Source organism: Dermacentor variabilis, chromosome 7 (genome assembly GCF_050947875.1).
Source record: "Dermacentor variabilis isolate Ectoservices chromosome 7, ASM5094787v1, whole genome shotgun sequence".
NCBI lineage: Eukaryota > Metazoa > Arthropoda > Arachnida > Ixodida > Ixodidae > Dermacentor > Dermacentor variabilis.
This window is the reverse complement of record NC_134574.1, coordinates 28,366,185-28,387,334: the sequence shown is the minus strand read 5'-3', so window position 1 is coordinate 28,387,334 and position 21,150 is coordinate 28,366,185. Positions and strand designations below refer to the sequence as shown.

Here is a 21,150-nt window from a genome sequence, read left to right as displayed (position 1 = left end):
CAGTAGAATGCCGGAGTGGCACATTCTCAATTATTCTCAAAATTATTTTTTGCATTACTAATAGCCGCGAGAAATTCGATTGTGTTGTAGTCCTCCAGACCAAATGACAATAGTTTAGATAGGAAGCGAAGAGGGCGTTATAGATTAACAATTTTATTGACTTCGGAATTAAGTAGCGGTTTCTGTTCAGTATTCCCGTTATTGCACCTACCTTTTGTAATATCGCATTGATATGCTCATCCCACTGCAGTGATTCTGAAAAATGCACACCAAGTGCTTTAATAGACCTAACTAGCTCTATCTCTGAGCAGCGATAAACTAGGTTACGTACTACTGAAACCTTCCTGCCTATAGAATGAAACATCACAGCCTTTGTTTTCTTTGTATTTATCTTTAATTGGTTATTATCTGCCCACGTGCTTAGTTCCTCTAAAATGGCATTATCTTTATGAAAAAGTTCGGCATCTGATTAAGACGAAACAATTATGCTAGTGTCGTCAGCATAAATTACAAATTTACCTTCTGAAGATATATGGACTATGTCATTTATATATAAATTAAAGATCAAAGGCCCGAGAATGCTACCCTGCGGTACTCCTGAGATTATTTGCTTTCTGTCAGATACCATTTCATTCATTGACACAAACTGACGTCTTTCTGAAAGATAACTTTTCAGAAGCATCAGGGGAAGCCCACAAATGGCATAGTGACTTAATTTTTAAAATAAAATTTTATGATTTATGTAATCAAAGGCTTGCGTAAAATCAACAAAAACACCAAGAACCAATTGTTTTTGTTTAAATTTCTCCAATATGTATTCTTTCTGGTCGAGAAGAGCTAGTTCTGTTGACCGATTTTTTATGAATCCGCACTGGCATTTCGTTATCCCGTGCTTGTTGCAGAAAGGATATAGTCGATTATAGATTATTTTCTCGAAACCTTTAGAAAATACAGGCAGTATCGACACTGGTCTAAAATTCGAGGCGTCTTTTTTGTCTTCTTTTCTTATATAAAGCCACTACACGAGCCACTTGCATTTTGGATGGAAGAACACCGGTTGAAATACATAAGTTATATGTATATGTCAGCACAGGAGCGATTTTATTTATTACGTATTTTACTGGCCTTACTTGCAGCCCATCAGCATCGCAACTTTGGCTGTTTTTTTAGGCCAAGAAAACAGCGCTAACTTGAAGTTCTACTGTTGCTTCCAGAAAGAATGTATTTGCATTTTGAGGATCTAGAGCTGTGTAGGATGCACGTGGCCCAGTGTCAAAATCTCGCTGCACGAAGTAGTTGTTAAACACGTTGACCATACGGTCACCACTGACTGTTTCCGCACCGTGCAAGATTTCTGTCACCGGTTCCTTCCTGTCGCTCCGTCTTATAAATGAATTCAACTTGTTGCATAATATATCGGTTCGTTTAGAACAGGAAGAAAATAGATGAAAGTAATACATTTCCTTTGATTTTTTAAGTTCTTTATCTAAGGCATTTCTAAACCGCTTAAATGCACTTAGGTCTACTTCTTTACGCGTACGCATAAACTTCTTAAATAAACGATCTTTTTTGTCAATCTTGTGCAAAAGCTCACGCGTCATCCATGGCTTCCGACAGCCTTTCACCCTTTCTAGTCATTTGTAGATGAAGTGTTTTTTGTATAGTGCCGAAAAACAACTGAAAAAAGTATCATAAGCCACATTGGCATCACTAGAATGAAAAATATTGTCCCAACACACGTTACTTATATCCAAATAGAAAGCATCCAGAGCCGTTTGCGAGACACGCTGGAAACCAGAAGCAACATCAGTGTCCACTCTTGGACTGTCGGTCTTAATACAGCAGCATATTGGCCTATGGTCGCTGATTGGGTACGAAAGCACTCCTGTTGTAACCAAGGACTTATATTAATTTGCTATAAACAAATCAATGATGGTCTGCGAGCACATGGTAACCATTGTGGGAATATTTACGACGTTTGCACAGTTATAACATGAACGCAAATTTTCGAACTCAAATTTTTTTACATTATCGCAATTCATATCTATGTTGCAGTCTCCGCCGCTGACAACATTATACTGATTTTCATTTACAAATGTAAGCAAGTTATCTAAGAAAACAAGAAAAGAACGCATGTTGCCATCTGGAGGACGATAACAGGAAAGAATGACGACATTGCTAAAAAGAACACACACTACTTCGTAATCAGCAGTTACACAAGAAAACTCTTCAACCAGAACTGATTTAAAAGAACTATTGACTAACAAAGAAACGCCTCCCTCTCGTCGGGTTAGCCTACGCACAAAGAAAGTTTTCATCTCGGCAATTTGAAAAACATCCCAGTCATCTGATTGCCAGGTTTCTGTTAACATAATAATATCAAAGCAGTAATTCATCCTCTTGAAAAGACATTCAAGTTCCGCGACCTTGTTTCCAATGGACTGCACATTTAAGTGAAAGCACCGAAGAAAACCACTGTGCTTGTTATCGAATTCTCGGACTAATTCAGTGAGTGTAATACAGCCTAAGGAATCCATTGCAAGTCGTGTAATACGTTACACAAGCAGATACGCTGACAAAATAGGTCAGTCGCACAGGGCAGTCAAGTCGTCCTCACCCCTGATGACTGCAGCTGGTTCCCCATTCTTTCGGCGCACCAGGACTTTGCCGTTCGTGTGCCATGCATAATCATACCCAACCCTTGTAGCCCATGCTCTTGCTATCCCAAGGAGAATTCTTGCATGCCTAGTCATGTTCTCTGTTATATAGAGGCCCTCATTAGACTGTCGGAGAGCCTTCCTCCTCGCCAGCCAGATGTGACGTGTGTCCTGGTGCACAAAGCGAACGACCACTCCCAGTATCTTGCCCGGCTTGGATGCCATCCTGTGAAGGGCGGAAATGTCTGCACGACCAAGTTTATCAACACCCAACTTTGCAGCGACATAATTGATTTTAGATAGAAGGTCCTCCCCCTCTTCCGCAGGTATTCCGTGGATTTCTATATTCAAGCGCCTACTGCGCCATTCAAGGTCGTCAACGTCAAGCTGTAGATGGGCAAGACTTTTAACATTACAGGCTTTCTCAATTTTACCAACTCGTCCATGAATGCATTTTATCTCGTTCTCGTGCTTGTTTAGACGTTCCTGAATGTTATCAAATTTATCAGATAGCAGTTGAGCTAGCCTTTCCACTTCTCCGACTTTGTCAGTCAAAGGAAGGAGAGCAGTTATCTTCTTACTCATGTCTACTATCATGTGTTTGATTTCGGCATCTCCCAACTATTCTACAGTAGGTGCATTGCCCTTCGTACCACCAGGCCTGCAAGCCTCACACTTCCAGTTCTTCCTCTTAGTATCGCGTTTGGACGCAAATGCTTCTTCTGTCATGCCCGAACAGACTGTGCCATGAAAGCTAAATTCACAAACGCTGCATGTAATAACATTCTTGCCATCATTCAGTATAGCTCGGTAAGTGTAACACTTAGGCATGCTTGCAACTCAAAGTATCAGAACAATGGCACAAAACACAATGGGTGGCAGCGGCGACAGTAAAAAAAAATAAAGAGCAAGAAGCGTGCACACAGTGCACGAGAGTTACCAACCTGTAATGTACAAGAAGAACGGTCAGACGTGCGGCCTGCACTGTCGCCGCTGCCAAAAGGCGAGCTTCGTGCCTGACGGTACGCCCCCGATGCGAAGCACAGATCCGCCGCTATGTCGCTGTTCGTCATTGACAAACGGCGCGTTGCAAGACGATTTTCTTCTTGATAACAAGCAGGCGCGGGAAATTCAAAGTTCAGGCAGAATACGGCCGGCACAGTTGCTGGTTAAACTCCAAATTAAGCTATGAACACAGGGCCTGTAATGTACAAGAAGAACGGTCAGACGTGCTGCCTGCACTGTCGCCGCTGCCAAAATTCGGCACGGACTGGTGAGAAGTTCTTCACGAGTAGGCTGTTTTGAAGCGTGAACGAAGATAATCCGCGCCTAAATGCCCTAGGGACGTCGGTGTGCCCTTCCAAATATTCAGCGAAGTCTTCCGCGCTTATTATTCCAAGGAAGGCCTCGTCATCCTCGTCATCTTGCGGCGGCGGGTCAATGGAGGCGCGTGATAGGCAATCGGCATCTGAGTGTTTTCGTCCGGACTTGTAGGTTGCAGTGATGTCGTACTCTTGCAGTCTGAGGCTCCACCGCACCAACCATCCCGAAGGGTCCTTTAAGTTAGCTAGCCAACACAACGCGTGATAGTCGCTCACGACTTTGAATGGCCTGCCATATATGTAAGGGCAGAATTTTGCTGTTGCCCAAATGATGGCGAGGCATTCCTTTTCAGTCGGAGAATAATTGCCTTCCGCTTTTGACAGCGACCGGCTAGCATAAGATATGACCCGTTCATGGCTGTCTTTGCTCTGCACTAGGACGGCACCGAGACCTAGGCTACTGGCGTCAGTGTGGATTTCGGTATCGGCGTCTTATCGAAATGTTCATGTACCGGCGGTGACTGCATGCGCCGTATTAGTTCTTGAAATGCGTCGGCCTGCGGCGTTTGTCAACTCAAAATCAGATTTGGTTAGATGCGTTAGCGGCTCAGCGATCCGTGAAAAGTCCTTGAGAAAGAGCCTGTAGTAGGCACACATGCCAAGGAATCTACGCACTGCCTTCTTGTCGATGGGCTGCGGGAACTTTGTGATGGCAGCTGTTCTCTGCGGGTCCGGACGTACTCCGGATTTGCTGATGATGAGGCCTAGGAACAGAAGCTCATCGTAAGCGAAGCGGCACTTTTCCGGCTTCAGAGGGAGCCCTGATCATTTGATTGCCTCTAATACTGTCGCAAGCCACCAAAGGTGGTCGTCGAAATTTTCGACGAAGACAACGGCGTCATCCAAGTAAACAAGACACGTCTGCCACTTCAATCCTGCTGAAACCGTGTCCATGACGCGCTGAAATTTTGCGGGCGGTGAGCACAGTCCGAATGGCATGACCTTGAACTCGTAGAGGCCGTCTGGCGTGATGAAGGCGGTCTTTTCACGATCTCTCTCGTCAACTTCTATTTGCCAGTAGCCATATTTGAGGTCCATCGACGAGAAGTACTCAGCGTTGCAGAGCCGATCCAATGCGTCGTCTATCCGTGAAGGGGGTATGCGTCCTTCTTCGTGATCTTGTTCAGTCGACGATAATCGACGCAGAAACGTAGGGTTCCATCCTTTTTCTTCACCAGGACAACAGGAGATGCCCACGGGCTTTTCGACGGCTGGATGATGTCGTCGCGCAGCATTTCGTCGACTTGTTGCCAAATAGTTTCACGTTCTGGCGTCGAAACTCGGTAAGGGCTCTGGCGGAGTGGTCGAGCGCACTCTTCAATTATGATGTGATGCTTTGCAACTGGTGCTTGTTGAATCCTCGATGATGTCGAAAAGCAGTCTTGGCATCGTCGGAGAAGACTTCTGAGCTGTTGCTGCTTGCTCATGGGGAGACTTGGATTTACGTCGAAGTCTGGATCGGGGACTATGGTCGGCCGGGTAGATGCGCCAGAATCTGAGAGGAAAAAGGCATTGCTCGTTTCCAGAATTTCCTCGATGTACGCGATTGTCGTGCCCTTGCTGATGTGCTTGAACTCTTGGCTGAAGTTGGTTAGCGTCACTTCCACTTTCCCTCCGTGGAGTGAGCGACCCCTCTTGCGACACAAATTTCACGGTCGAGTAGTAGATGCTGGTCGCCCTCGATGACGTCCTCGATGACGCCCTCTACATCAGCGGGTGTTTTGGTGCCGACGGAAGTAAAAATGCTGGGGGCGCGGCGGGTTGCCCACTTGATCTTCGAGCACACTCAAGGTGTTGTGACCACGAAAGCTCTCCGATGGTATCCCTTGATCTTGCGAAAGCGTTATCGATTTCGACTTCAGGTCGATGATTGTGCCATGTTGGTTCAGGAAGTCCATGCCAAGAATGACGTCTCCTGAACACTGTTAGAAGATAACGAAGGTGGCAGGGTAAGTCTGGTCATGAACGGTATTTCTTGGCGTGCAGATTCCAGTCGGCGTAATGAGGTGTCTACCAGCGGTCCGAATTTGGGGGCCCTCCCATGCAGGCTTAACCTTCTTCAACTGGGCGGTGATGTGTCCACTCATTACGCAGTAATCGGCCCCTGTGTCGACTAAGGCAGTGACTGCATGGCCATCGACAAGCACGTCGAGGTCGGTGGTTCTTTGTCGGGTGTTGCAGTTGGGTCTTGGCGTCAGATCACGGCTGCGTCATGTTGAACTGAAGCTGGAACGTCGCGTCGTCAAGTCGTCTTTCGTCGGTGTAGTCTTGGCATCCTGACTTCGCCAGGACGGCGGCGTGTCGTCATTAGGTCGTCGAGATGGTTTCTTCGTTGTCTTCGTCGGCAGCGGAGGATCTTCGTCAGTTCGACGAACAGCAACCGCACCTCCATCGGTTGCTGCTTTTAGTTTTCCGGATATGGGCTCGTAGAGCGGCCCCCGGCTGGGCCGGTGTATGGTCGGCGCTGCGGCGACAGGTAGCGGCCTGGTGACGGCGAACGGGACGGTCGTTGAGGGCTCCATTGAGTAGCGGCGAGGTAGTCTGTGATGTCACGTGGGCGTTCACCTTCTGTCGGCGATGTGCGTTGACGGCGAAGCCTCGCAATCCCAGGTCGCGGTATGGGCATCGGCGGTACACATGACCGGCTTCGCCGCAGTGGTAGGAGAGCAGTGGTTGGGGGCGCGCCAAATGTCCGTCTTCGTTGCGTATCTGCGCTGCGCGACGGGTGGTCGTGCAGGCAGCGGCGGACGACGAAATTGCTGTGTTACAGGGCCCTGGCACGGTCGCGGAGGGGGACCTTGACGGCGTGCGACGGCGGCGTAAGTCTTCCTTTCTGGCTGGGGCTGCGGTAATTGTCGTTGCACCTCAGGAACTCCAAGCGATCGGTTCACCTCTTCTTTCACGATGTCGGCGATCGAGGCCACTTGAGGCTGCGACAATGGCAAGACCTTCCGCAGTTCATCGCGCACAATGGCACTGATGGTCTCGCACAGATCGTCCTTGGCCAGCGAGTGAATTGCGGCGTAGCTTGTTGGCTTGATGCGTCGGTCAAATTGCAGGTTCCGCAATTCCAGTGTCGTCGGGATGCTCGTCGCCTCACGAAGAAACTCGTCGACGGTCTTCGGTGGGCGTCTTACCATTCCGGCGAAAAGTTCCTTGTTTACACCACGCATCAGTAGGCGGAGTTTCTTCTCCTCGGACCTTTCTGAGTCGTCGAGGCGGATTGACGGATTGGTGTGTCGGCGTGGCGGATTTCCTCAGTGAAGATAGCGATCGTCTCCTTCGGCAGCTGCGCTCTGGTCTCCAGTATAGCTTGGGCTCGCTCTATTCTCACGATGCTTGTAAATGTTTGCAGGAAGCCGCTTCGGAAGAGGTCCCACGTCGTCAAGGTTGCTTCTCGATTCTCGAACCACGTCCTGGCGGCGTCCTCCAATGCGAAATAGACATGTGGTAGCTTGTCGTCGCTTGCCCAGCTGTTAAACATAACGACCCTCTCATACGTTTCCAGCCAGCTTGCCGGGTCCTCAAATGTGTAACCGCGGAACGTCGGTGGTTCCCTTGGCTGCTGCAATACGATGGGGGACGCTGGGGCTGGCATTAGGGTTGCCTTGGTCACAATCGTCTTGGTCTTCTCCGGTAGAAGTCCGTGCTCTGGGGGCAGCTGTTGAAGACGGCGGCTTGCTCAATGGTCCGGGACTACGTTGGTGTTTTCTTTGCGGTCCGTGCTTTGATCACGGCTTGTCGGGGGCGTCCGGCTCATGAACAAAAAGCACCTCCACCAGATACCACGTGGTGATGGCGTTGAAGAACAGTAACAATACTGTGAAGGACAAAACTTTTATTGGGCGAACCTGTGCCCACAAAAACAGGCTACACTTAAAGCGCAACGATAGCGGCGAACACGGTCGGCGATCGTCGAAAATCTGATCAGCGGGTCAAGCACGTCGGCTTTTATACAGCAGTCATCGAATGTTCCGGACTAATCATTCGGACCCACGTGCCTTGCACAAAGTTCTACTCCATTCGCGTCAGGTGATGAAATGAGATAACATGGGTTCGGCGACAACAGACAGCGGATAAAGAATCGATAACATTCCAGAAGCTTCGCATACATGCAGGCGCGTCCCACGCTGTGCGACCACATTTGTTAGGCGGCGACACGTGGTCGCCCGATAAAGATAAGTACACGTGTCAATATGATCTGCTGGTTAAGAGCATCGGCCTTTATACATAGCTCATCGAAGGTTTAAGTGCAATTGCTGGTGCCCACGTCACGCCTAGAAAGGACTACACAATTTGTGTCGTGAATACGTACTGATTACACACGGTTCGGCACGAACGTAGACAGCATGTTAAATCAAGGATAGCATTCGAGTAAACTCGAAATCATTCAGGTGCGCCTTGCGCTGAGCGATAAATTTATTGTGTTAGAGGGTAAAGCACAGTCTCTAAGTGAACGCTAAATAAGTACACGTGTCATTATTGTGAGGCCAAAGGTGAAAATTATGTGTTGGAGTCTTTGCACTTACCATCGCCATCCAGGGAACGCGGCGCCAGGGTAGTTGGCGGTTTGGTAGGTGGAGTTTTCTTAGGTACTTCTGGCTTTCTCTGTTCCACTGCAAATATTAAAAGAAGTAGGTTTACGCCTAAATAACGTCGACATTGCCGCGTGACCAGCAAATGATAGCTGCCGCATTCCGAATTGAAATTAAGATCGAAGGTAAAATATCCAAACGTATGTTATTTTGCATTAGCGTTTTTCACCTGTAAGAGAGTCCTTGTGGTTGCTGAATTTCAATTCACAGGCGGTATAGGGATCTTTTCTTCAAAAGCTAGGTACATTAACTCGCTGCTTCGGGTAATTCATTGACGCTCATTTCAGGCGACAGCTTGCGAGAACAGTGCATGTAGAGATATGATATGCGAAATGACATGCACAATATTGCCTTTTCTGTATCTTAAATATACCATGTACAATCGGGTTGGATAGTTCCACGTGCCAATAAAGCAAACAACGGCCGTGAATACAAAAGATTGCTCCAACCATATCTCACGCTTCGCCATTTGCTCTTCGAAAGCGCCTGCTGGTTTTACGCAGCTACTAGCGATTTCGTTTAATGGTGCTCTTTTATAGCGACTACAGTTGATAGCGCGAAACTGCGCTTGCGGCATCCATTTGTCTTTTGCGTTGAGCCGTCGACGAGTGTTTTTCGTCAGATCAAATACCCATCTGCAGCTTCACCTCGTCAATGACCAAGAAAAATCAGCCCACCATTACCGGCATTCAGACTTTAGCAAATGCTTGGCAATTCGACGGTTATTCCACTGCGGTCATGTGAAATAACTACAAAAGCGCTGGGACTTCTTTGCTTGGTAGACCTATGATGTCTACTATTCATTCTGAGCACAAGAAACTGAATTCTAGGTCGATATTATTACGAGGGCTATCTAATCGGGAGTAATTGGTTGGTACTCTTCATGCTACACTGCACAAAATCGCAGGTCAATACCTAGCTCGAACTTTCAGTCATACCTTCATCGATGTATTATCGCTCAACTGTAACAAGCCCGGGCGTATGAAGCACTGTTTTAGTGCTTGCTAATAAGTTATAAAGTTTGAGGCGAGAAAATGCACAATGTCGCTTGGTGGTGTGGCAGTCGATGACTTGGGCGTCAGCAGAGATATTTCATAGTTGACCGATGCTATTTCGTGCAGGACTCGATATGTCCCAGCGTAGCGTGAAAGGAGCGCCTCGCGAAAAGCAACATGACCAGATGTGAACCAGAGCAAAACTAGAGGGCTTGAAGTGAAGTAGGCATCTCAGCGTCGACCATCGTAGAGAAATTTTGTTCGGCCTGCAAGGAAGAAAACCGATCGCGGGCTACCATGCGATAATATGGAGTGGCTACCATTCATGATCATATGCAGTGGTTGATGTTGAAATACACGGATGCGCGATGTTGTAGGGCAAATGGGGTCATGGCCAAAGAGCAGCTAAAACGGCGAGTAGGTGGCTGTTTCATGAGGGGATGTATTGTCGGTGAAGGGTGAACGGCCGAGTCGTGTCCCAATCACTGTGGTAGTCGGCAACAAACATGGAGAGCATGTAGGCCAGGGTACAGTTAAGGCGTGCGGTAAGACCTTTGGTCTGGAGTGATATGAAGTCGCAAACTTGTGTGGAGTAGTACACGAGTGGGGAAGGTCTTCAACCACTCGAGACAAAAAGCAGTCACCGCCATTAGTTGGTAGCTGACGAGGCGCACCATGCTTAAGGATGATGTTGGAGGCGAAAAGTATAAGTGACAGCAGAAGCGCAGCTGGTCAGCACTACTCGAGGGATTGTGTATTGCGTGGTATCATCCGTAGCGACCACAACTCATTTGTTCCCCGTGGTAGATGTGGGAAAGGGGCCTCGAAAGTCCACCCTGACACTATAAAATGGTTTTGTAGTTCCTACCAAGCCGAAGGAGACCACCACGTGGTGTCATAATGGTAATGAACTGAGGTAATGGCGATAGTGAAACATCAGCGTGACGTTGATGGCTTGAGGGCAATATTAGGACGATGACCGTGTGGCGACGATTGCGTGAATATGATGGCATGACGGGAGTCGAATGCTAAAGTTAAAATGACTGCCACAGAAAGACTGACGGTGCACGACGACGGTAGGACAAAACATGCAGAACAACATTATGAGAATGACACAATGACGACGATTGCATGGTACGGGTATGAGTATATTGAGCTGATGAATTTATGAGGACAACGAAATGAAAACGCCTTTATCACTGAGCCTGTACGACGATAATGGCATAACGATAATATAGGTAAAGGTCGGATGTAGTTCGAATGATGACGATTGCACGACCACGGCAGCATTCTGGTATGACAACGAATGAATGACATCGCCTGTCGATCGACGACGCAATGAGAACGATGACATAATAACGTAGGAAAAATGACGATTCATTGAAGATTACCATCAATGGAACTACGGATGTGGTAGGACTCCAATGGTACGACGACAATGGGATGGCGGTACTGAAGTGATCACGATAGTAGAGTGATAGTGTTACCACGACACCATGGCGATAATGATATGACGAGGACTTTGTGACAATGAAGGCATAGTGAGAGTCGAATAAATAAGTTAGAATGATGATCAAGGATTGACCATGACTGCACCACTACGCTTTGACATCAAATGCATGCAGACAACTTTGACGACGGCGTAACAACAGCCGAATGACGAAACTGGAATCACGACCATTCAGCGACCACGAACAAGCGTTGTACGAATACGAACATGCGTAGCGGTCGAAGCCATTAGAAAGCTTGAATTGGCGTAGACGGCTTGACGACGATGCCATGATGGCAATAAGATTATGAAGACAGAATGCGACAATGGCATGACCACGACTACACAAAGACCATCACCTCGCGGTCAAAGCAGGCAGACCGCTTGGGTTACCGGGTCAGAGTGAGTGGATAGATAGATAGATAGATAGATATAGAGACAGATAGATGGATAGATAGATAGATAGATAGATAGATAGATAGATAGATAGATAGATAGATAGATAGATAGATAGATAGATAGATAGATAGATAGATAGATAGATAGATAGATAGATAGATAGATAGATAGATAGATAGATAGATAGATAGATAGATAGATAGATCACCATTCCTGAGAGTACGCAAGGGCCGGCGGAGAAGAAAAAGAGAAAGCGCGTTGGAGAACGCGGGTGGAGTCGAAGGAAAATCCAGGAAGCGACAGAACAGGCACGAAAAGAAAAAAAAACTGAAATACCATTTTTTGTTCTTCTTGTCTCCATGTTTTTTCTACGATTGCACTTCCGCAATTCATACTAACGTGCTAGGCATTGTGTTGCTTTGTATCAACAGAATGAAATGGTGTTTGTAAAGCCACTGTGTGTGGTAAATAAGATTGCTTGTGTATATCTCCCGAAAATTTTTGGTTCATTCAAAATGCGTTATGTTGTGTGATGAACTAACCAAGTTGTACATTACAACATGGATAACTCACATCTGAGATATAGCTCGAAACAGGGCAGGAATCAATACACATTGGACATACACTACACTTAACGTGCCATATTTCTACGTTTCCTTCTTGTGCCATTGTCTTCTACACCGCTTTATCAACGTGTCAGTGCTGTCATGTGGTACTTTGGTTCGGTGTTTGACATGAAGAAAGCATACATGAAAATTCGTGTCGAAGAAACAAGCCTCCTGAATCTCAACAAAACTGTGCGTTTATTGAACTTTATTGAAAAGAGATCTTACATGACTAGACATTAGAAATTTCATGAATAGAGGAAGGATTGGTAGAGAATTGGCATGACTGGCTGCTTGGAGGTGCCGTCTACTTTGGCTGCAATAGAATAAACAGCAATTTATAAGGCTTGTCAATATTACTACCACCAGCAACATTGTTAATCAGATAAACAATAAGTTACTTCTAATCAACAAATTTAATTACAAATGCTCTAGTCAAAATAAATTGATCACACTAAGCCTTGTTTGTATAGGTTCATAGCCTTATAGTCTAAAACCATCAAATGAAAAGGACCAGAGTAAATTGGTGGTTTCTTCGGAACCGGCAAATATGTCACGTGCCCTTTATAACATTCAGAAATAGCATTTTCAACATATAGGTCGAGCAGCCGCGGCTGCATACTGTGCATTTGAGCTTTCAACTTCCACTTCTCCAAAAACAACCTTGCAGGCGTTGCTGTTTCTGAAAGCAATCACACACTCTTGAAGCAAGCTCAAACCACGCATGTATAATTTCGACGCAGAACAAGCAAGCCAAAGGTACTTTCTAGGTCACATGCTGACACAATAGCAACAATGCAATGAAAGCGTGCCTTGCTCTACGACGTGTGGCTGTCAGGCCCTTTCAGGTATGGCTTGTTGTGTGGCGAAAGAAGTATTGTTGCATGATATTCTTTTTACTCCAGCATTCAAAATTGAAAATTACGGCCGTCAGTGTTAAACGTAAGCTTCCGATTCTCTTAAGAAGTTCTAATTTTGAACCCTCCTCATAAAAATTGCTGTTTTGTCAGTATATGCTTTTCAAGGTGACCTGTAGCATCTTAGTTACGTAAAAAAAAGCAACCTGTAAGTACGCATGGACCCCATACGTGACTCCAGCAGATAGTACCGCTTATTATAACTGTTCCGTGAATTGCAAATTTACAACCGAACAATGAAGGCAGCATGTTTTTGCAGATTGCCTTACTACGCGTGAATGCGCCTAATTGAGGAAATGTTTTAAAAGGTTGTCCTTCAGCGCCCAAAATAAGTTAGGTAGCCTGTGCCAACATGCCACACGGGTGACCAACAGCAAAAGGGCATGTCAAGAGCAGAAATGCAGTGGTATATTTACTGTTGTGACGCTGCGAAAAGGTTTCTCCTTCATGCAAGAGTTTCTATATCTATCAAACGGGGCAGTGGGTTCAAATCGGCATGCGTGAACTCAAGAAATGTTCAAAAACAGGTTAGATATACTCAGTTGTAACTGCATTGCAATGAATGCGCCCGCAAGCAGTCTTTTGAAGATGTGAGGTTCTTGGCACAATACCACGATAACGCTGTGTTTCCGAATCCTTTGATATCCAACTAGTGCCAACGCATGTGTAAGCCTCCCCGCGATTTCACTCCTTCCGAAGGAGATAACTTTCCTATCTCATTGATTACAATTTATCGCCGCTGTGCACGCTGAATTTATGTTCTTTTTCCTGTTTTTTTTTTCTCTTCTGGTAAATGATATGATATGTATATGATATGCTAGAACCAATACGGAGTAATATTCTTAAAAAAAGAACATAGCGGGCAACAATGACTAATTCTACAGCATTACTGGGAGGGTAGCAGCAGTGGTAATAAAACTAAATGACAGGTGTAGAATAATGGTAGCAGAAGCCTACGCTCCAACCTCCAGTCGTGATGAGGAAACAGAACAGTTTGATGAAGATGTTGAATTAGCAATGAAATAAGTGAAGCTCAATTTACCGTAGTCATGGAGGACTTCAACGCAAAAGTGTGGAAAAGCAAGCTTGTGATCAAGCAATTGGTAGCAATAGCATCAATTCCAGGAACACTCAAGATGAGAGGTTGGTAGAACTCGGGGGAAAAAAATAAGCGGCTAATAAAGAATACCTCCTTCAGGAAGCGTTGGAACCAAAAGTGCACTTGGAAAACCCTAATGCTGAAAAAAAGAAGGAAATTGACGTATTACTTTCTGCCGATGGGCAAGCGTAGTGCAGGATCTAGAAGTGTTACGTAGGTTAAACTGCAGTGATCATAGGATCGTGAGGTCTAGAATTCACCTCAATATGAAGAAAGAGCGAAATCGGTCAAGGAGAAGGAGGCCAACCTAGACGTAGTAAGGATAAAGCAGAATAATTGAGGGTAGTCTTGCAAACAAGTAGTCAGCCTTAGACCAGAGGGATGGTGATTACACAGAGGTAATGAACGAAACCCTAACTAGACTGGCCTCAGTAGTATAAAATAAAGTAGAAAGTAAGGCACCAAGGCAACCCGTAGGTAAGCTCTCTCCAATAACAAAATATTCCATTAGGAACCGACAAAGAACAAAAGTGTCCACGTCAAGAGATCATATTCAATTCGCGGAACTCACAAAATTGATCAACAAGGAAAAAGTATGAGATAGTCGAAAATTGAAATGTGAGAAAGACTGAGAACGCAGTAAAAATGGAAGCAGCATGACAGCCATGAGAAGAATATTTCACATAGGACAAGCCAATATGTATGCACTGAAAGGTCAGCGGGGGGATATCATGAGCAATGTCAATGATGTAGTAAAAACAGTGGAATAATTCTATGCTGACCTGTACAGTAACCAGAGCAAACATGTTACAACCAGTACAAATAATAATGGAAAAGGTACAGAGACTCCTTCTATGAATAGCGATGAAGTTGACTGGCCTTGCGTGGCATTAAACGGAAAAAAGTGGCACAAGAAATAATAACAGTCGATTTATTAAAAGATGGCGGAGAGATCATGCTTGAAATGCTTGCGGCTCTTTATGCCAAATGTGTATCGACTTCGAAGGTCCCAGAGAACTGGAAGAATATCAACATTATACTAGTCCGCTAAACACGACACACTGTATATTTGAAAAGCTACGGAGCCATTAGCTTGCTTACAGTAATATATAAAATATTCACCAAGATAATTTTCAATAGAATAAGGACAACGCTTGACTTCAGTCAACCAAGAGAACAGGCTGGCTTCACGAAAGGAGACTCCACAATGGATCACATCCATGTCATCAATCAGGTAGTCGAGAAATCTGCAGAATAAAATCCGCCTCTCTACGAGGCTTTCAACGATTATCAAAAGGCATTTGTTTCAGTAGAGATATCAACATTCATAGAAGTGCTACCTAATTATGGAATACAGGATACTTACGTAAATATCTCGGAAAGTATTGTTACGGGCAGAAAAGACGCTTGACAATATATATATACGCGATATATACAACGGGCAGAGGAGAGACATACAAGATGGAGTCCGTGCGCCCGACTAGCGGTGATCATCGTCTTCGTCAGCCCTCTCATCATCGTTTGCTTCTGAAGTGTCTCGTCGCATGACCTCAGCGGCGAAGGCGCTTTCCCGGCGCTTGGTAAGTATGAATGATATCGCTTCAGTCGAGCGACCTGAACGATATCAGAGGAGGATTGTGGTGTCAAAGTATCGAGAGCTTCTAACTCATAGGCAACGTCTGCCACTTGATGCAAGACGGCGAAATCAGCTTCCCACAAAGAGCAGCTCGCCAGGCTGGTTACCAAAGCAGCACGGTGTCACCAGGGTTAAAGTGGGCAGCGCGGTGGCGAGCGTCATATATGCGTCATTCCTTTTCTTGGGAAGTGGTCAGACGCAGGCGAGCAATCTCACGTGCCTCGGTTGCTCTAGATGGGGCATCTCGCCCATATTCTGTTCGGCAATTCACGTTTGGGGATCGAGTAATTGCGTTCGGCTGGTTGCAGATGACGGCTAGTGGACGCAATGACACAATCGCAAACGTGCAGTTGACATAATCAGGCCCCGAAGCGCGTGTACTTGTTTTGCCGGAATGTTAGTGGCGATCATCTTCGTTGTGTTATCTTACATCGAGAGGCTCGAATCAAAAGCATCAGGAGACGGGGAAGCAGACTCAATTAAGATGGAAACATGTCAGTCAGACGCTCGAGCTAGGGTTGCAAGAGAGAGATTATAGAGTATCACTTGAAGGCATTGTCCGAAATTCACATTAGGGAGACATGCGGCATTGCCGTTTATACAAATGACTGAGTGCGGGAACATGACATTTTGCGAGCAGAGGAAGGTACCGTTGGGCGACACGAGGTAATCGCCGTCGCCCACAGGGCCGTCAGGGGAGACGTTGATGCACGGCATTGCTAGATGTGGTAGACGAATATAATGAGCGGAACACAGCTGACTCGGCGCAGAATGAGAAGGCTCAACGGCATGAGGTAAGGCAAGCAAGATGACCCCTGTAGAGCACTCAATAAGAGCCGGATTCGCCGAGAGAATGCCATGTCCTAAGATGATTGCATTGGGGCACTGATCCAAGACGTAAAATAAAACTGAAGTGGGGCGCCCGGAAACACTGACATGGGCGGTGCACACTTAACAACAGCCGGAGTTGCATCATCGGCTACGCGAACTACCGCGATTGGAGCCGCGGTAACAACGTTCTTCAGACGAAGACGAAGGTGTGAGTTCATGACCAATATGTGGATGCCGGTGTAAATGGGTGCGATGACAGGTACACCGTCGACGTCTACGTTGAGGAGGTTGTGATGTCCCAGAAGTGTGAGCAGAGGAATGTCGAATGGGGTCGCCGTGGCAGGCTCACCTCTCGGAGCTGCGCCCTTCAGTTTTACGATGAGCGGTGGGAGTATGAGGGACAAGGAGAACGACGAGGCAGACGTGAGCGTGGCAGGGGGCGATATGGTGATGCGGAACGGTTTGATCGTTCTGATGGCGACGATTGCGAAGCGCTGTCTTCGCCATTGTTTACCAGCACTCGGAAACTGCCACCTGAACGTCGGATATTTCGATAGCTCGCCTAAGGCTGCGAGTTCCATGCACTGCAACTGTGGCGGGAAATGTAACCGACTCCACAACTGAAGCAGATGGACCCGTCATGGGAAGTGTGCCATTCTGCGGAATTCTGATAAAGAGGACGACTGGAGAGGCGCTAGAACAGTTTCGATAAGAAAAAATAGTTGCATGAGACTCGTCGGGGATACGCACCTGAAGGGGAACTGAGGAGGCAGTTTAAATCACGCGGCAGATGATGCACACAATACTGTCGGATGCATCAGGAACGGCTGGAGCAGGTGGGAGACAGAGGCCCTTGCAGGAACATGGAACATGGAACAGTCAGAACATGGAAAATACGCGATCTTTTCTGGTAAATACCTAACCATATAACCATATACCTAACCTGTACTCCGCAAGACAAAGATGAATCCCAAGTCATCATCATCATCATCAGCCTGGTTACGCCCACTGCAGGGCAAAGGCCTCTCCCATGCTTCTCCAACAACCCCGGTCATGTCCTAATTGTGGCCATGTTGTCCCTGCAAACTTCTTAATCTCATCCGCCCACCTAACTTTCTGCCGCCCCCTGCTACGCTTCCCTTCCCTTGGAATCCAGTCCGTAACCCTTAATGACCATCGGTTATCTTCCCTCCTCATTACATGTCCGGCCCATGCCCATTTCTTTTTCTTGATTTCAACTAAGATGTCATTTACCCGCGTTTGTTGCCTCACCCAATCTGCTCTTTTCTTATCCCTTAACGTTACACCTATTATCCTTCTTTCCATAGCTCGTTGCGTCGTCCTCAACTTGAGTAGAACCCTTTTCGTAAGCCTCCAGGTTTCTGCCCCGTAGGTGAGTACTGGTAAGACACAGCTGTTATACACTTTTCTATTGAGGGATAATGACAACCTGCTGTTCATGATCTGAGAATGCCTGCCAAACGCACCCCAGCCCATTCTTATTCCTCTGATTATTTCCGTCTCATGATCCGGATCCGCCGTCACTATCTGCCCTAAGTAGACGTATTCCCTTACCACTTCCAGTGCCTCGCTACCTATTGTAAATTGCTGTTCTCTTCCGAGACTGTTAAACATTACTTTAGTTTTCTGCAGATTAATTTTTAGACCCACTCTTCTGCTTTGACTCTCCAGGTCAGTGAGCATGCATTGCAATTGGTCCCCTGAGTTACTATGCAAGGCAATATCATCAGCGAATCGCGTTACTAATGTATTCACCACTAACTTTTATCCCCAATTCTTCCCAATCCAGGTCTCTGAATACCTCCTGTAAACACGCTGTGAATAGCATTGGAGAGATCGTATCTCCCTGCCTGACACCTTTCTTTATTGGGATTTTGTTGCTTTCTTTATGGAAGACTACGGTGGCTGTGGAGCCGCTATAGATATCTTTCAGTATTTTTACATACGGCTCTTCTACACCCTGGTTCCGTAATGCCTCCATGACTGTTGAGGTTTCGACAGAATCAAACGCGTTCTCTTAATCAATGAAAGCTATATATAAGGGTTCGTTCTATTCCGCACATTTCTCTATCACCTGATTGATAGTGTGAATATGGTCTATTCTTGAGTATCCTTTACGGAATCCTGCCTGGTCCTTTGGTTGACAGAAGTCTAAGGTGTTCCTGATTCTATTTGCGATTATCTTAGTAAGTACTTTGTAGGCAACTGACAGTAAGCTGATCGGTCTTTAATTTTTCAAGCCTTTGGCGTTCCCTTTCTTCTGGATTAGGGTTATGTTAGCGTTCTTCCAAGATTCCGGTACTCTCAAGGTCACGAGGCATTGCGTATACAGGGTGGCCAGTTTCTCTAGAACAATCTGTCCAGCATCCTTCAACAAATCTGCCCAGCTGCCTTCCCCCTTTGCATAGCTCCCAAGGCGTTCTGGTTCCCAAGGTGCAGTGGTGGCGTAGAGGAAGAGCACCCGCCTCGCGTGCAAGAGGTCCGTGGTTCGAATCCCGGTGCTGGCAATTTTACACCGGATTAAAAAGAAATCCGGGTGTTAATAAAATTGCACAAAAACAGGCCTGGAGTGTGGCCTGATCCCGGTGACCAGAACCGGTAACGCACTCCCTCACCAGAGCAGGATTGGCCACCCTGGTGCAGTACTTGGCCACAACCTGTTATATGAACAGAGAATCGCAAATACTATACTGATAAAGAAAAACTGTTCAAGACTCCTAGCAACCAAGTCCAACAAATAAATGATTCCAAATTTATGACATATAAGACAAGCCATGGTATTTTCTTTATAATGTGGAAGTGTGGCCTAAAGATATAATAAAATCAGTCAGCTTAATGTTTTGTAAAAAAATATGGAGACCATCAGGTGTAATTTCGCGATGTGGTTTGGAGAAATTCTTTCAAGGAACGTATCGACTTAATCATACTCGTGCAATATTTGCGGAAAGTCATGGCATAATAAAATTTATGCTTGTTTAGAGTTTTGTGAGGAGTGATCAGCACGAGACATACGGGAGTTAAAGAAGCATCCCTAATAAATGCTGTCGAAACTTGTAAAAAACAAGTCAAAAGCAAGTTTCCACACATTCTCTCATTACCGAATTTTTGCTTATGAGTGTCATATTATTTCCTTTCGTGGTAATACATTGTTTTCACGGACATAGCCTAACAAACTATCGCACGTTTCAGAAACAGCAGCGCATACCAGTTGGTAAACAATGGAATTTTAGCCTTATTCCGACTGCACAGTATCTATTCCATAGAAAACACGAGTAGATAGATAATGGCATCCGTTTGGCACAGTTTCTGATTATAATACAAAGCATGAATCGCATAACTGCAGTTCTCCAAGAATGTGATACCTATGCGATTATGCGGAGAAAGCACGAACAGAATGGACAAAGATAGATAACAGGAGCGTTGGCCAACAAGTTGATTTATAAACACAAACACACACAAACACACACACACACACACACACACATATATATATATATATATATATATATATATATATATATATATATATATATATATATATATATATATATATATTGTACTGAAGGCACTGGGCAGTGGGAATGGTGCTGGTGTGCTGGTGCAAGAGAAGACGACGACGAGAAGTGCTTGCTTCCCCATTACGATATAGCGCAGACCTGTTTAAGCCTAGCGCTACAACTTATAACTGGTGACCCTTCTGCTAGGCGAACACCCCCGTTGCATTTGGTCGAGCTGCTGGGTTTCTCTTCGACAACCTGCAACTCCGCAGTCGAACGCTACCACAAGCTGTTGCAATAGATGAACCGGGACCGTCCCAGACTGCTGCTCCCGTGCGCCCCACCATCGTCGGTTCTGGCGTCATCCGGCAGCGCGCTCCGTCTATATTTAGCGGCACAGACGACCACGACGTGGAAGACTGGCTCGCCGAATATGACTGTGTAAGCGCCTATGTTGGACGACCGCGCCAAGCTCACAAATGTCATATTCTACTTGACTGACGTGTCAAACCTATAGTTCCGCCATCATGAAGCCGATTTTACCACTTGGTCGGCTTTCACGACAACTTTGGCAGAGGTCTTCGGCCATCCCTCCGTTCGCCGGCTTCGCGCTGAGCAGCGCTTGCGTGGTCGAGTTCAACGCCAGCAGGAGACCTTCATCAGTTATATTGAAGACGTGCTCTCGCTATGCAAGCGCGTCAACTCATCTATGGACGAAGCTGACAAGATCAACCACGTCATGAAAGACATCATGACCATGCCTTCCAGATGCTCGTCGCAAAGAGTAAGTGCGGAAGCAGCGTGCATCAACACGCGCCGCTCAGCAGGACACCGCGCACCTATCTCCGTTAGATTTCGGCCGCGACGCTGCCGAAATCTCTGCTTTAATGTCGGAGATAATGTAGTTCATCCGACAGGAAGTCGCACGCCAACTCGCTCTGGCGAGCAGCACACCCGAGCCCCCGTCGACAACCTTGGCTCCTTCGCTTCGCCACGTGATTCCGACGCAAGTTGCCGCGCCGCTGCA

At 46.2% G+C, this 21,150-nt stretch overlaps 1 protein-coding gene across 1 annotated transcript in view; it reads right to left on the bottom strand.

The window, feature by feature from the left end:
• Window positions 1-21,150, bottom strand: part of LOC142588992 (uncharacterized) — a 172,721-nt gene that overhangs the window by 73,775 nt on the left and 77,796 nt on the right. Inside the window, exon 5 of the mRNA XM_075700786.1 lies at window positions 8,569-8,655. Coding sequence (XP_075556901.1) covers window positions 8,569-8,655 — 87 coding nt within the window. The remainder of the gene's footprint in view (window positions 1-8,568; window positions 8,656-21,150) is intronic.